Consider the following 16,801-nt stretch of genomic DNA (forward strand, 5'->3'; position numbering starts at 1 on the left):
AGAGGGAGCGGGGGGGCATGACCTGCTGGAAACAGATGAAGATGTGGCAGGGGCTGCTGTACCCTGCTCACTTGTGGTGGTGGCGCTGCTACCACCACCACGCTTCATCTCGTCATACAACGCCCAGTGGTTTATCCTCAGGTGCTGGTTCAGGGCTGTGGTACCCACCCGAGCCAAACACTTCCCTCTCTTCACCCTCACTTTACAAATCCGGCAGATGGCCACGGTAGGGTTGTCTGCCACCAGGGTAAAGAAATTCCAGACAGGTGACTTCAGCACCGCCCTCCTGTCAGATGGGGTGACGCTTATTTGCACCTGCTGGGACTCGGTGCGCACAGGTGGAGCTGCCTGCTGCTGCTGCTGCTGCTGCTGCTCCTCCTCCTGACACCTCCTGCTGCCATCACCAGTGGAGACCCTGACGATGGTCTCCCTGGTGGTGACCTGGCGCACCGTTTCACCAGGGTGCCTACCTTCCCCGTCGTCACTGACGTAGTGAGCCGACGCATCAGATGGCAACCATGATGGGTCACCCTCTTCGCCCCCAGAGATGTCAGACCAAGGGCTGAGATGTGTTGGTCTGAGGGAACCACGTGACATGGAGCCTCTAGCCTGGCTCCGCTGTCCCCTCACCCACGCCTGGGTCTGACTAGGTGCTGCTGTTTCCTGCACCAAAACAGCAGCACCAGTTTGAAGGGATGTCTCTGGGATACTGCCAGCAGGTATCCCATCCTCCTCATCCATCCCTTCAAAAAGGTCCTGACCATCAGGACAGAGCTGGAGGTCTGCCTGATGCATGGCCTCCCCCAAGAGATCCCTCTCACTGTCGCTGTCGAACAGTAAGATGCTGGACTCTTGGGGGCTGGGGGGGGGTAGTACAGGCAACGGTGTAATGGTGGTACTACTGTGAGTCGGGACCGACGACTCAGTGGCACTGCTGTGCCCCATGTAGTCCACCACTACTTGAGCCTGAGATGGCAATATCGGGCGGCTGCCCGATGGGAAGAACTCCCGGATCAGGCGTACTCCCCTTGCACCCGATCCTCTACCACTAGTAGGGGCACGAGAGGTACCCCGTGCTGGCAGCGATCCAGCACTGGGAGTAACTCCCCTACCCCTGCTGCCACGGCCACGGATGCCGCTCATTATTGCTGATATGTGTGTGGGGGGGGGTAAACTTTATTGGGGGGGGAAAATGTGAACAAAATGTGTTTTTGTGTTTTTTTTACAAGACAGGCACGCAGACAAAGACGTACACAGACAGCTACTAAACTATAAGAAAAGTAGTACACCAGACAAGGACTACAAAATTAAAGAAAAAAAAAAAAGCACTAAACAAACACTAACTTTTTTTTTTTTTTTTTTTTTTTTAAACACAAAACACAGACACTAAACACACACTAAGCTAAGCTAGATGAAATAAATGTACACTAACAGTGTGTACACTTACTACACAAAATTTAACTAAACTGAACACAAAACTTAGCTTTTATAAAAGCTCTTTAGGGAAAACTAAACAAAATGTGAACTGAGATGCCTATCAAATATCACTGAACAGCGAACCTGCAAGATCTAACAGTAACACAAGATGAACAAAACTTAGCTTTTAGAAAAGCTCTTTTATAAAGCTCAGCAAAATGTGTTCTGAAATCTCTTGCAAATATCACTGAACAGGGAGGATTGCAGGATCAAACAGTAACACAAATGAAAAAAACAGCACAAAACAGCACAAAACGTAGCTTTGAAAAAAGCTCTTGGGTCTATTGCTTTGAAAAAAGCAGTTGATATACTGGAAAAGATCCACTGGAATCACTAAATAGCAATGCTGGTGATGATCTAAATCAATCAAGAACAAAGACACAGGAAACCAGGAACACAGAAACAGCCTCCACACTCTATAGCCAGCTTCTGAATCTGCAATGAAATGGTGCTGGGAGTGAGCTTATATAATGTCCATGCAGGCAGGTTCCTATTGGTTGCTAACCTGTGACGAGTGTGGAAGGAGAACTCTGATTGGCTCTGATGCAAAAGGGCGGAGCAAATAATCGCGCAATATTCCTATTGCCGAATATTCGCATTGCGAATATTCGGCAATATAAAATGATCGCTTCAGCTACTCGGCCCAATGGCTCTAATCATACCAGCAATGCTTTCAGACGTCTATGGAGATCACTAGGATGTGATCTGTTTTAAAAATGAAACTGTAAAAACCGCTCTGATGCGGAAGATCGGGGCGAGGAAAATAATCGCGCGATATTGCGTTTGCCGAATAATCGCATTGCGATCTTTCTGGAAAATTCAATGAACGCTTCAGCTACTCGGCCCAGGGTCTCTAATGATACCAGCAATGCTTTTAGACGTCGATGGAGATATCTAGGATGTGATCTGATTAAAAAAAAAAATTGTAAAAAATCGAATATTCGGAATTGCGAATATTCACCGCGAATTTCGAAATATAGCGCGATTTCTCGAATATGCTATATTCGAGTCGAATATTCGCAATGCGAATATTCGTGAGCAACACTAGTCATGGAAAAGGGCTTATCATAAATTAACCTTAAAATGAAAAAATCCCTCTAATGCCTTGTACACACGATCGGTTCGTCTGATGAAAACGGAACGATGGACCGATCGTGTGTGGGCCCCATCATTTTTTTTCCCCATCAGTGAAAAAAATAGAACCGGTTTGAAATTTTTCTTATGGTTAAAAAACCGATAGAAAAAAAACGATCGTCTGTGGGGAAATCTATCAGTCAAAAATCCATGCATGCTCAGAATCAAGTCGACGCATGCTCAGAAGCACTGAACTTCGTTTTTCTCAGCACGTTGTTGTGTTTTACGTCACCGCGTTGGACACGATCGGATTTTTAACCAATGGTGTGTAGGCAAGACTGGTGAAGACTGGTGAAAGTCAGCTTCATCGGATATCTGATGAAAAAATCCATCAGACCGTTTTCATCAGAGTGGATCCCATTGATGAAAAATGCAAAAACAGCAGCAACCCAAGATTTTTTTTTTTTTAAATATATGCATATATTATAGACAAGTACTTACAGAGCCCATTTTCACTGCGGTTTGTTCTCTAGCACCTCTCTGATGGTTGTGCCCATTTTGGGCACTTTATCCCTTTTTATATATGTATAATTGTTTAAATATATAATATAATACATTTTATATATTTTATTCTGGGCACATTGGCCCTCATTGGAGTTCCTCCCTCCTCTTTGGGGAACTCCAATGGCAGTCCCTGCCGATTCCCAGAGTTTTTCCACTACAGCGCATGCTCGCCTTGTCATTTTGCCAATACAGTGTCGGTAGCTTTCCCTTTTCTTTCTTTTTTTTTCTTGGGTTGCTGCTGTTTTTTTATTTTTCATCAATGGGATCCACTCTTAGAGAGATTTTTTCACTTAGGGTTCATTGGCAGAGACTTGGGAGACTTATAGCTAGATTCACGATACGCCGTCGTAACTCTGAATCTACGCCGTCGCAAATTTAAGCGTATTCTGGAAACCAGATACGCTTAAATTAGGCTAAGATACGACCGGCTCAAGTCTCCTACGCCGTCGTATCTTAGGTTGCAATATTTACGCTGGCCGCTAGGTGGCGCTTCCGTTGAGTTCGGCGTAGAATATGCAAATGACTAGATACGCCGATTCAGAAACGTACGTGCGCCCGGCGCATTTTTTACGTCGTTTACGTATGGCTTTTTCCGGCGTATAGTTAGTCGAACAAATAGCTGGCCTAGTCAATTTTAAGTATGGCCGTCGTTCCCGCGTCGAAATTTTAGAATTTTACATCGTTTGCATAAGTCGTCCGTGAATGGGGCTGGACATAATTTACGTTCACGTCGAAACCAATATGTACTTGCAGCGTACTTTGGAGCAATGCACACTGTATTATGTAAACGGACGGCGCATGCACCAATCATTTACATAAAACACGCCCCCCTCATCCTCATTTGAATTAGGCGCGCTTACGCCGGCCCCATTTACGCTACGCCGCCGTAACTTAGGAGGCAAGTGCTTTGTGAATACAGCACTTGCCTCTCTGACTTAAGGCGGCATAGAGTAAATACGATACGCTACACCACCTGAAAGATGCGGCAATCTACCTGAATCCAGCTATTATACTTTTATGAGATCTCCCCTCTTTACAAGCAAGTGGAGGTTGATAAAAGCAGACATGAGAAGTGGTAATATATCTCTCTATGCTTGTAAGGATAGTGTGATGTAATTGTTTTGAATCAATTGTGAGGATATTGCATAGATATTATTGCAAGCTTTCTTTGATATTTGAGAGAGACATCTGATTATGCATGAGTAAGAGATTAATTGATATATCTAGAAACGCATTGGATCTATGATCTCCAAGCAAGCCATCTGTTGAATATCAAAATCCTACAAAAGATGCAATATTGGAAAAGTATCAATTACATTTGTATACATCTGTATGATTTTTAGGCCAGAACATGGCCCTGTGTGGTTTTTAAACAAGGTTGTGTATTTTTAACAACAGATCTGTAATACTGGAAAAGTATAAACTTTTGTATACATCCTTACTTTTTTTTTTTTTTTTTTTTAGGCCAGAACATGGCCCTGTGTGTTTATAAAACAGTAATTCTTTTTGGTTGCCGACAAAAAAAAAAAAAAAACAATCCTTAACCGCTTCCAGACCGCCGCATGTAGATATACTTCGGCAGAATGGCACGTACAGGCACATTGGCGTACCTGTACGTCCCTGCCTTTCCACGGGTCGGGACCCCCCCCGCGCGACATGCGGCGGTCGGATTCCCGCGGGGAGCGATCCGGGACGACGGCGCGGCTATTCGTTTATAGCCGCTCCGTCGCGATCGCTCCCCGGAGCTGAAGAACGGGGAGAGCCGTATGTAAACACGGCTTCCCGGTGCTTCACTGTGGCGGCGCATCGATCGAGTGATCCCTTTTATAGGGAGACTCGATCGATGACGTCAGTCCTACAGCCACACCCCCCTACAGTTGTAAACACACACTAGGTGAACCCTAACTCCTACAGCGCCCCCTGTGGTTAACTCCCAAACTGCAACTGTCATTTTCACAATAAACAATGCAATTTAAATGCATTTTTTGCTGTGAAAATGACAATGGTCCCAAAAATGTGTCAAAATTGTCCGAAGTGTCCGCCATAATGTCGCAGTCACGAAAAAAAACGCTGATCGCCGCCATTAGTAGTAAAAAAATAAAAAAAATAAAAATGCAATAAAACTATCCCCTATTTTGTAAATGCTATAAATTTTGCGCAAACCAATCGATAAACGCTTATTGCGATTTTTTTTACCAAAAATAGGTAGAAGAATACGTATCGGCTTAAACTGAGGACATTTTTTTTTATATATATATGTTTTTGGGGATATTTATTATAGCAAAAAGTAAAAAATATTGCATTTTTTTCAAAATTGTCGCTCTATTTTTGTTTATAGCGCAAAAAATAAAAACCGCAGAGGTGATCAAATACCACCAAAAGAAAGCTCTATTTGTGGGGAAAAAAGGACGCCAATTTTGTTTGGGAGCCACGTCGCACGTCCGCGCAATTGTCTGTTAAAGCGACGCAGTGCCGAATTGTAAAAACCCCTTGGGTCATTTAGCAGCATATTGGTCCGGTCCTTAAGTGGTTAAGCACAATTGTCTTAGGCCTCGTACACACGGCCGAGGAACTCGACGTGCCAAACACATCGAGTTCCTCGGCCAGTTCAGCCCTGAAGCGGCCGAGGAGCTCGGCGGGACGAGAGCTCCCATAGAACAACGAGGAAATAGAGAACATGTTCTCTATTTCCTCGTCGAGCTCCTCGTCGGCTTCCTCGGCCGAAAGTGTACACACGACCAGTTTCCTCGGCAGAATTCAGCCAGAAACTCGGTCGGAAGCTGAATTCTGCCGAGGAAACTGGTCGTGTGTACGGGGCCTTACACAAAAAACTTGGATACACTCACTTGTGAATCTAAAGAATCTTCATTGTGCTGTAAGCCAAAATATTCTCTCTCTTTTAAACTTAAGTGATTGAAAACCATGTCCAGCAAAGCTTGACCCGTGTCTTGTTTCTGGAATACAGAAAAAAAAAAGTCTGTTAGTTTTTTATCATTATAAAAAAACACCTACTCACCAAAGTGTTGCAAAAGACTCTATAGACTGCATAAATAGATGTCAGTGTTTGTGTGAGACTATCCTGACTAATAAATACTGGCGACATACAGTATACCAGACTTCTGCAATGTTCATACTTTCACTTTTAAAATAGATGTGTGAATTCCTTCCTATTTTTGGCATGAATGTAGAAAGTCTAGTATGTTTAGAAAGTCTACTATGTTTGGAAATTCAGAGTAGTTTTAGTCCAGGAAAATAAAATCATATTTTTTTTATTATTCAAAAAATATTGTTTTGTAACTTTAATTTGTACCAATTAAATATTCGCTTATTAAGCGCATCCCTGTAAAATATAATAATTTGGATATTACACCAGGGCGAAGCAGCAATTGTGCATCGTGTCAATACTGTGTTCTGGATTTGTCAAAATGTATCTTGCTTTAAGCGGTTCTACACACATTGTAAATGGTGGCAGAAAGGAGGTTATACTGTGGAAAAGATTATTGATCGATAGAGCACACCAAGGGTGGAACCTATAGCACTGCAGGTGAAGAATTTACAATGTCACCCTCGACCTTAGAACGCATCTGTCATTTTTAATGAGTCACTGCATTTTAACTGCTGTCAGCAAGTTTTGGAGGGATGCGATCTGAACCAGTATTTTTTAACCTTGTGGCAACCCTGGGGTGCCCTCTGAGTTCTGGGGGGATGCCATGAGCACTGGACCCAATTTGCCATCCATCAGCGTCATGAGTTACCATGGGGTGGGCGAGCCAGCTGCCAGCACTATACCAAACAATAATGCTCTAGGGCAGGGGTAGGCAATCTCAGCCCTCCAGCTGTGGTGAAACTACAAATCCCATCATGCCTCTGCCTCTAGGTGTCATGCCTGTGATTGTCAGGGTCTTGCAATGTCTCATGGGAGTTGTAGTTGTAGTTGTAGTTTCAAAGCAGCTGGAGGGCCAGGGTTGTCTACCCCTGCTATAGGGCCAGGATACATAGCGTCATTCATTGTTGTGGTAATGGCGGCCGTCTCGCCAACACTTATGGCACCGCATGACTCTGATCCAGTGCTGGCAGAAGACAGGGCTTTTCCCAGCATTCAGTAGAAGACAGAAATCCCCCTATTCTACTTCCTGCCCTATGCTGCATTACTGGAGCCACAAAGTAAGGCTCTGATGTGAAGAGGGTACTGTGTAAGTGTGTGATTGGGAAGCCTTATGATGAGATCACTCTGTGGTAATGGGGAAATTCATGTATAGGGGGCGTGGATACATATGGGTGACTTCAATGTGATTGAGGCTTTTATGTATATGGGGCCTCCGACACGATGGGTGACCTTTGATATGATGGAGGAACCTTCCTATGTGAAGTTCATTTTATCAAAGTGGTTGTGTGCATTATCCCAGGCTCATGTTTTTCTATTTGTAAGTAGTATTAATGTTTTTGTACATTTTAGAATGGAGTGCCCCATAAATGTTACATACTTTAAAGGGTGCGGTGAAAAGTTGAGAAATGCTGCACTGAGCAATTTGAAAAACATAAATGCTAATGACGGTCATTAAAACAGAAAATTTCCAGGAGCAGCATAGCTCCCTTATCAGAAAAGTCTGAGCCTGGGTTCACACTGCTGCCGGATGCGGCTTGCAGCAGGGGTCTGGTGCATCCCTGTTCCCCATTTCAGGGACAAATTTAGGACCAAATGTTTGCCCGAATTCGGCCCTGAAACAAACGAGAAGACGCACAGGACTCCTGTGCAAGCCCCTCCGTAGCCGCCCCGGAGATATGTGAACCGGCTCCATAGAGAGCCAGTCACAATCTCTTGTCATGTGAATTGGATGTGGAGAAACGGTCATCCAATTCACACTAGTGTAAACCCGACAGTGAGCATATACAGATACGGTTGCTAGATTGGGTGGTAAATTCACCTTTTGTTATGTATAGCCTCGTACACACAACCGAGAAACTCGACGGGCGAAACACATCGTTTTCCTCGTCGAGTTCCTTGTCAGGCTGTCGAGGAACTCGACAAGGCAAGTTTTTCCATTCCCGTCGAGGAAATAGAGAACTTGCTCTCTTTTTGGCTCGTCGAGTTTCTCGACAGTTTCCTTGACGAAAATGTACACACGACCGGTTTCCTCGGCAAAAAAATATCTCCCAGCAAGTTTCTTGCTGGTTTTTGCAGAGGAACTCGGTCGTGTGTACGAGGCCTTACACCTTTATTTACAGTGTAACATGTAATATGTTTCAGCACATATTCCCCTCACCCCTTCAGTACCTTTCCCTCAGACAGTGGGTGGGGGGTTCCTCACCCCTGCATCATTCATTTATAGAGACATATGAATATGGCTGCAACTAACAATTATTTTCATAATCGATTCGTTGGCCGATTATTGTTTCGATTAATCGGATAATAGCCTAAAAAAAAATTAAAAAATAATCGCATTTAAAAAAAAAATTGGGCCAATTTGTTGTTGGACAGGTTACAAAACACAAATTGCCGCAAAAACACATTACATACTTTTCTGCAGCTTCTCCATTGAAGTATAGGGAACCAAAAAAAATAGCACCGTTTTGCGTTATGTCTTTGCCCTTTCCAAAATTTTCCAAAAAATCATGTATGTGAACGTGTCCCATAGGAAAACATGTAAATGAGCTGTAGTGTGTTTCTGCAAAAAACACCAAAAAACAGAGGTGTGAACCCAGGCCTGAGATGTTTAGTAACATAATGGGGTTAAAAAAACAAAAATAAGTACAAGAAGAGCAAATAATCGCTACTGTAAGGGGTTCATTTTTTTTACAGTGGGACAGTGAAAGTAATATTTACAGTAGCAATTTGTTTTTTTTTACTATAAAAAGGGCTAATTTTAGTTTTTTTAACCCCATTATGTTACTGGCCGATTAATCGATTATGAAAATTGTAATTGATTAATTTCATAATCAATTAGTTGTTGATTAATCGATTAGTTGTTTCGGCCCTACATATGAATGAAGAAACTACAAATCTTCCACTGTGGCAGACAGCTTATAGTTCTTAATGGAATATTAGCACGCTAATCAGAGCGACCATAGTCAATTTACGGCTGCATTCACACTATAACGCGGCGTACGCGGCGTATTTTGCCGCGATTTGTAAACTTTTTTTTTCACAAAACATTTTACATTGATGTCTATGCCGAACGCTGAAAGCCGCCTGAAAAAAAGGGTCCGGGACTTGTTTTCAGGCGGCAGGCGTACGGCGTTTCGGCGTTCGGCGTGAGATGTGAACCATCTCATAGACATCAATGTAAATTCGCCCCTCCAGCGGCACGAGTGTTGCGCTTCAGGCATATATACGCCTAGGTGTGAATGGGCTCTACAAGTCCTCCAGCTGTCCAACAGAAAGCCCATACAAATGTCATGACGGTTCAGCCATTCAAATGGCCTGAACCAGGTAAACCGTAAAGAGACCAGGTGAAGATGGAACAGCGCGCCACTAGAGGGCTTCATTTTATGGCAAGACACTATATGTGCTGGTATGCAATGCATTTTGTACATTGTTTTTGTTGGGGGGGGGGGGGGGTGGTGGTTATCGTTTACTACTGCTTTAAGGCAATATAAATACAATATAAATTAAAGGAACATGTGACTTAAAAGGTAAACTTTTAAGTCACCAGGACAGCAATAAAACCTCTCAGAATTCCTAAATTCCCCAATGCTATTCTAAATTAGAATAAAAAGAAAAAAAATTTGTCTTGAAATTTCTACTGCATTCTGCAACCACTAAGATTTTTTTTAACGTGCCATAAAAATGTAAATGCAATGAAAGCCAGCATGGCTATGAGACACATCTAAGTGTCGACATTAACATATTGCAGCTATTTTACATTCTTAACATTTCTTACAGATTTGATTCAAATGTAAAAAAAGCACAAGAAATGGAAAATAGATTATATTATACCTCTATTAGTCTACAAAATATTCTATGTGTGTTTACCGATATAACAGGTGTAATACTGTAAGAAAAAGTTACTTCAGAAAGAAAATGAATTATTCAGTATTATTGTATTTGTTGACCAAATGACAGGTGGTTTACATAAACCAAAAGCTGAAAGTACTGTCAAAATTTATAAAAATAAAGGTAAACAGCAAGACAGGAGAAAACACTTGTCAAAACATCAGCTTAGCTGGTATTTATTCTGGCCGTCAAAGTATTGTTTTTTCAGCATCAAAAAAAATGCACAACATTGCTCAAATCTAAGCCCATTAATAGAATGAGACAAGGAGCCTAATCCTAGATCCATACCCTCCAAGGGAGTGACCAGATGCCATTGGTTAAATAGCCAGTGTGCAGGAGCCTGTGTCAGATGTTTGAATATCCTGATAGTAAATAATTATACAGAGTATGTGGTTAGCACTTCCGCCTAGCAACACTGAGTTTTCACGTTCTCCTTGTGCCTACATGAGTCTCTTATGTGTGCTCCGGTTTCCTCCAACACTCCAAAGACATGCTGGCAAGTTAATTGGCTCCAGTCTAAATTGGCTCTAGCATTTGTATGTATGAAGGTGAGTTAGGGACTTTAGATTGTAAGCTCCTTAAGGGCAGGAACTGATGTGAATGTACAATATATATGAAAAGAACTGCATAAATTGACAGCACAATATAAGTACCTGTAATAAAAACAATATAAAAGGTCTAAAAAAAAAAAAAAAGGGGGATGTAAAGGCAAAAAGGTTTTTTATCTTAAAGCGGAGGTTCCGCCAATTTTATTTTATTTTTTTAAAAGGCCAGCGGCTATAAATACTGCAGCTGCTGACTTTTAAAATATGGACACTTACTTGTCCAGCGCGCCAGCAAAGTCGGCAGCCGAAGGGCGAGCAATCGCTCGTCCCTCGGCTGCACCCGCCGACATCCTCGGTGAGGGAATCGGGAAGTAAAGCGTTGCGGCTTCACTGCCCGGTTCCCTACTGCTCATGCGCGAGTAGCGCGGCGTCACTGGTCCCCGCTTTCTCCTGGGAACAGTGGGCCAGATCCACAAAAGGGATACGACGGCGTATCTACTGATACGCCGTCGTATCCCTGTTTCTATCTTTGGAACTGATCCACAGAATCAGTTTCCAATAGATAGGGAGAAGATCCGACAAAGGACTCGCCCCATTTGAATAGGAACGCCTTGCGCCGGCCGGATTTAAGTTACACAGCCGAAAATTTCTAGGTAAGTGCTTTGTGGATCGGGCACTTAGGTAGAAATTTTGCAGCAGTGTAACTTAAATGGGAATATTTAAGTTACGGCGGCTGGCTGTGGATCTGGCCCAGTGTGTTTCTCAGAAGACAGCGGGGCGTGTGGGTAGGGACGTGACTGGAACTCCGCCTTAATGCATTTTATGTGTGTATGTGCAGCCTCCCCAGCACCCCCTAACACCTACCCTGAGCCCTCTCTCCAGCGATGCCCACGATTCCCACGGCCGTCAAATGGCTCCAGAGGCTGTCAAAGTTGGTTAGCCAATCAGGGGAGAGCGGAAGCTGTGTGTCGTAATGGACACGCAAAACTGCAGTTCAGCTCAGGTGCCCCCATAGTAAGCTGCTGGGCTATGGGAGCACTTGTAAAGAGGGACCCGAGAAGAGGAAGATTTGGGCTGCTCTGTGCAACTGCACAGAGGAGGGAAGTACAACATGTTTGCTATTTAAAAAAGAAAAAAACACAGACTTTACAATCACTAGAAGGTGCCTGAAGCTGGACTTTAATATGTCTTACCTTTTAAAATAATTCTCTACATTTAGCATTATTTAACCACTTCATTCCCATAGTCATATGACGTCCGCAAGAGGGATCTCCCATCCTTAGCGGGCTTCATATGAAGTCCTCAGCTTCCCGGCCATCTAGGGTGCGCATGCAGGCCTGCCGCGTCACTCAGGAGCTGATGCGCGTGCCTGGCGGCCGCAATGCTACTGTGAGAACACCTGAATGCCACGGTGACGTAATCACTGGTAATCAAAGTTATCTTGAGATAACTGCTTTCTGTAACAGCCCCTGTGTTTCGCCCATCAGCAACAAATCCTGTCATTTTTGGGTGTCCGGTAGTAATTGGTGCATTATTCAGCCCCACAATCACCAGCCTGTCAAAATCTATGAGAGGCTGAAATATGTGGCAACTGGACCCTGCACAAATTGGTAATCGAGTTTGAGCCATTTGCGTTCAGGGACATGGCCAGGATTTACCAGATGGGCCAAACTGTCCATGCACATGTAGCCTTAAGAGTAGCTCTGGGTTGCCAAAAGGAGCAGCCAAATGTGGGGCTGCGGTGGCTCAAAGCAGCAGTAAATGTTCAGAGGAAACACACACTGATTGGTAGTTTGGTGAATAGTAATTTACAGGTGGGGCTGAAACAATTTATATAATCAATTGATCGGTCAGTCGATTAGTTGGATTGCATACAAAATGCATTATTTGTTTACATATCTGGAAATACAGTGAAGCACACATACAGCTCAGTACACCATCCATACATGTCAGAAGAGACAGTGCAGCACACGTACAGGTCAGTACACCATCTATACATGTCAGTAAGTGCCTGAGAACTTGTGAATGTGAATGAATGAGGAGCAATGCCTCATGAGACTTGTAGTTCTGGGCAAGAAGTAAATGGTTCTAAAGGCAGAAGTTTTTTTTTATCTTCCCATAGGGGCACTCTATACTATACTTTACAGCTTGCTATTGGGGCACTCAAGGCAGGGAGGAGCCATAAACGTCGGTGGGGGACCCCAGAAGAGGAAAATCATGTCTGCTCTGTGAAAAAACATTATACAGAGCAGGCAAATGTAACATGCCTGTTAAAAAAAAAATCACCTTTACCACCCCAGAAGAGTACTTTTTTTTATATACTAGTAATGGCGGTGATCTGCCATTTTTAGTGGTACTGCCACATTGCGGCGGACAGAGCGGAGACTTTTGACACGTTTTTGGGACCATTGACATTCATACGGCGATCAGTTCTATAAAAATTAACCGATTACTGTGTAAATGTCATTGGTAGGAATAGGGTGAACACTAGAGGACGATCAAGGGGTTAAATGTATTCCCTAGATGTGTTATAACTGTATGGGGAGGTGACTGACTGGGGGAGGAGACATATCGTTGTTCCTACTTAGTAGGAACAAACGATATGTCTCCTCTCCCCTGACAGAAAAGGGATTTGTGTGTTTACACACACAAAAGACTGCTGGCTCACTTGCTTTTTGGTTTTAATGAATGTAATTTGTGAACAAAAACCACATACACTGTCTGAAAATTCCTTTTACCAAGAAGTTTTCTATTCTGCCCCTTCAAATTTTTGAAAAAAAACGATATAACCCCACTAACGATTAGCAAATTGAAGGAACGTTCTTAATTTTTATTTTTTTAAGAAAGACATTGTTTTTATATGGCCAGCATAAGTGACAGCAGGCGCAGGTAGCTGCTTTTATCAAGCCAGCTACCTATAACAAGGGAGTCTGTCATACACAATATATTACAGAAATCCGCAAAACAGTTTTTAATTTTTTTTTCTTTGAAAAACTAAATTTGATCTCTAAGTCTGATGATATTTACCAGATTCAACCTCTAACAGTATATACAGTATATCTTTTCTGTCTGTTATCCTCAGAGTGGATTCAATATTTTTCTCCCAAACATATAGGTTATTTATATTTACAACCGCATGTAGATATTTAATAATAAGTTGCCTTTTTTTTTACTTTACATATTACCTATTATATACACCACACTTGTAAGGTTATTATCCGATTAATCAAAACAATAAAATCGGCCAACTAATCGATTATGAAAATAATGGTGAAACTCGAAAAACTCTAATATTGTGCAAAAGTTCATTTATTTCACTAATGCAACTTAAAGGGTGAAACTAATATATGTGATAGTTTTAGCCATGATTTGTCATAATTGTGATGATTATGGCTTACAGCTCATGAAAACTCTAAATCCACAATCTCCAAAAATTTGAATATTGTGAAAAGGTGCAATAATCTAGGCTCAAAGTGTCCCCTCTAATCAGCTAATTAAGCCATAACACCTGCAAATGGTTCCTGAGCCTTTAAATGGTCTCTCAGTCTGGTTCAGAAGGAATCATAATCATGGGAAAGACTGCTGACCTGACAGTTGTGCAGAAAACCATCATTGACGCCCTCCATAAGGAGGGAAAGCCTCAAAAGATAATTGCAAAAGAAGTTGGATGTTCCCAAAGTGCTGTATCAAAGCACATTAATAGAAAGTTATGTGGAAGGGACTTTCACAAGGAGTGGACTGAGACTGGAGTCAATGCATCAAGAGCCACCACACACAGACGGATCCTAGACATGGGCTTCAAATGTCATATTCCTCTTGTCAAGCCACTCCTGAACAACAAACAACATCAGAAGTGTCTTACCTGGGCTAAAGAAAAACAGACCTGGTCTGTTGCTCAGTGGTCTAAAGTCCTCTTTTCTGATGAGAGCAAATTTTGCCTCTCATTTGGAAACCAAGGAGCCAGAGTATGGAGGAAGAATGGAGAGGCACACACTGCAAGATGCTTGAAGTCCAGTGTGAAGTTTCCACAGTCTGTGTTGATTTGGGGAGCCATGTCATCTGCTGGTGTTGGTCCACTGTGCTTCATTAAGTCCAGGGTCAACGCAGCTGTCTACCAGGAGATTTTGGAGCACTTCATGCTTCCTTCCGCAGACAAGCTCTATGGGGATGCTGACTTCATTTCCCAGCAAGACTTGGCACCTGCGCACACTGCCAAAAGCACCAAAACCTGGTTCAATGACCGTGGGATTACTGTGCTTGATTGGCCAGCAAACTCGCCTGACCTGAACCCCATAGAGCAGGGGTGCCCAACTAGTGGCCCAGGGGCCACATGTGCCCCGCGGAGCCCTCTGATGTGGCCCGCGACCTCCTGCTCTGGGATGGAATAAAATAGAATACTGTTATTAAGGGTCAGTTTATTACTAAAAATCACAGTGTATATTTGGGCATAAAGTGCAGAAAAGCCAAAAGGTAAACCGCAGTACATCAGTGTGAAAGCAGTCATGGGCCCCTTTCACACGGTCAGTCAGACCCAATTGGACCCTCCATTCACCTCTAAGGAGTGGCAGATGTAAACCGACTTGTGTCTTACCTCCAATCCGATCTGCTTACAAAGTAGAGTGGGCTGCCATTCACTCATTGTGGTCTGTGACCAGTTACCAAGTCGCTTAAGTGGTCCTTGCGCTTCAAAAGGTTGGGCACCCCTGCCACAGAGAATCTATGGGGCATTGCCAAGAGAAAGATGAGAGACATGAGACTGAACAATGCAGAAGAGCTGAAGGTCGCTATTGAAGGTTCCTGGTCTTCCATAACACCTCGGCAGTGCCACAGCCTGATCGCTTCCATGCCACATCGCATTGAGGCAGTAATTGCTGCAAAAGGGGCCCAAACCAAGTACTGAGTACATATGCATGCTTCTACTTTTCAGAGGTCCGATATTGTTCAATCCTTGTTTTATTGATTGCACGTAATATTCAAATTTTCTGAGATTGTGGATTTGGGGTTTTCATGAGCTGTAAGCAATAATCATCACAATTATGACAAATCACGGCTTGAACTATCTTGCTTTGCATGTAATGAGTCTATCTCCTATATTAGTTTCACCTTTTAAGTTGCATAAGTAAAATAAATGAACTTTTGCACGATATTTAAATTTTTATGAGTTTCACCTGTAATCGTTAGTTGCAGCCCTACAGACCGGTATTCCAACCATACAAGCAGTAGCAGTTGAGCTCAGCTTGCCAAAAGACAAAACCGGACATGATTGTTTAGGAACTCATGAGTAATGGTAGCCATTATGAAGTAGAGCTCTTAAGCCGTCAATGAAGCTGGTGTTAGATGTAGTTTTAAAATAACAAGAAAGCGATTAACGTTTCCTGCCAACCGATGTATCAATAATGCACATGTTATTTTTGTACTTCAGATTTACATTAAAGTTTCTTTTCCTAATTACAAGGACAAGTAATTACAGCCCACATAAACATAAGGTTGGTGCATCATTGCTTTCATAAATACACCTTTACACTGGTTTAAAATGTTCTATTAGTTCAGTCTATACTCTTTTCAAATGATTAGTCATAGTCAGACTGCAAAGTTAGAGCTTTACATAAGCCCACGCACCTCCGCATTCACAGAACATACAACTGCAATGGTATATTCAGACTATTGGTTCCATTCAATAATGTACGCTTACACCATGCACCACACACCATTAAACAGAATATTTAATACAATTTATTCAAACAACAATAACAATTTATGTTACGTGATTTTATTGCACTCTGTGTAAACCCTGTAAAGGATTGCAATACAAACTATTCAAAGCCTACACAGATAGATCAATAGAGATCAAGCGATCGATCCAACACTCCATTAACAAGCAATTTGTCATTAAACATTATTCCTCTAAATAGCATGTTACCAAAACAGCCTTGAAAAATCCCGCTTTATATATAAAATCAAAACAAAAACAATGATTCCTAATCCTAACAGATTCAGGCTAATGGCCATGTATTGAACAAAGGCCAAATACTTTCATAGTTCTAGAATGCTGTGCGCTTCCCCGAAACCAATTGTATGCTGTGGTGCCACTCAGGGCCGCCATCAGGAATAATGGGGCCCCTTACACAGCTTCAGGCATGGGCCCCCT

At 42.7% G+C, this 16,801-nt stretch overlaps 1 protein-coding gene across 1 annotated transcript in view; it reads right to left on the reverse strand.

Annotated features, from left to right (window-relative positions):
- Nucleotides 1-16,801, reverse strand: part of PTPN3 (protein tyrosine phosphatase non-receptor type 3) — a 268,489-nt gene that overhangs the window by 167,096 nt on the left and 84,592 nt on the right. Inside the window, exon 3 of the mRNA XM_040353487.1 lies at nt 5,961-6,068. Within this exon, the coding sequence (XP_040209421.1) occupies nt 5,961-6,068 (108 nt within the window). The remainder of the gene's footprint in view (nt 1-5,960; nt 6,069-16,801) is intronic.

Source organism: Rana temporaria, chromosome 5 (assembly GCF_905171775.1).
Source record: "Rana temporaria chromosome 5, aRanTem1.1, whole genome shotgun sequence".
Classification (NCBI taxonomy): Eukaryota; Metazoa; Chordata; class Amphibia; order Anura; family Ranidae; genus Rana; species Rana temporaria.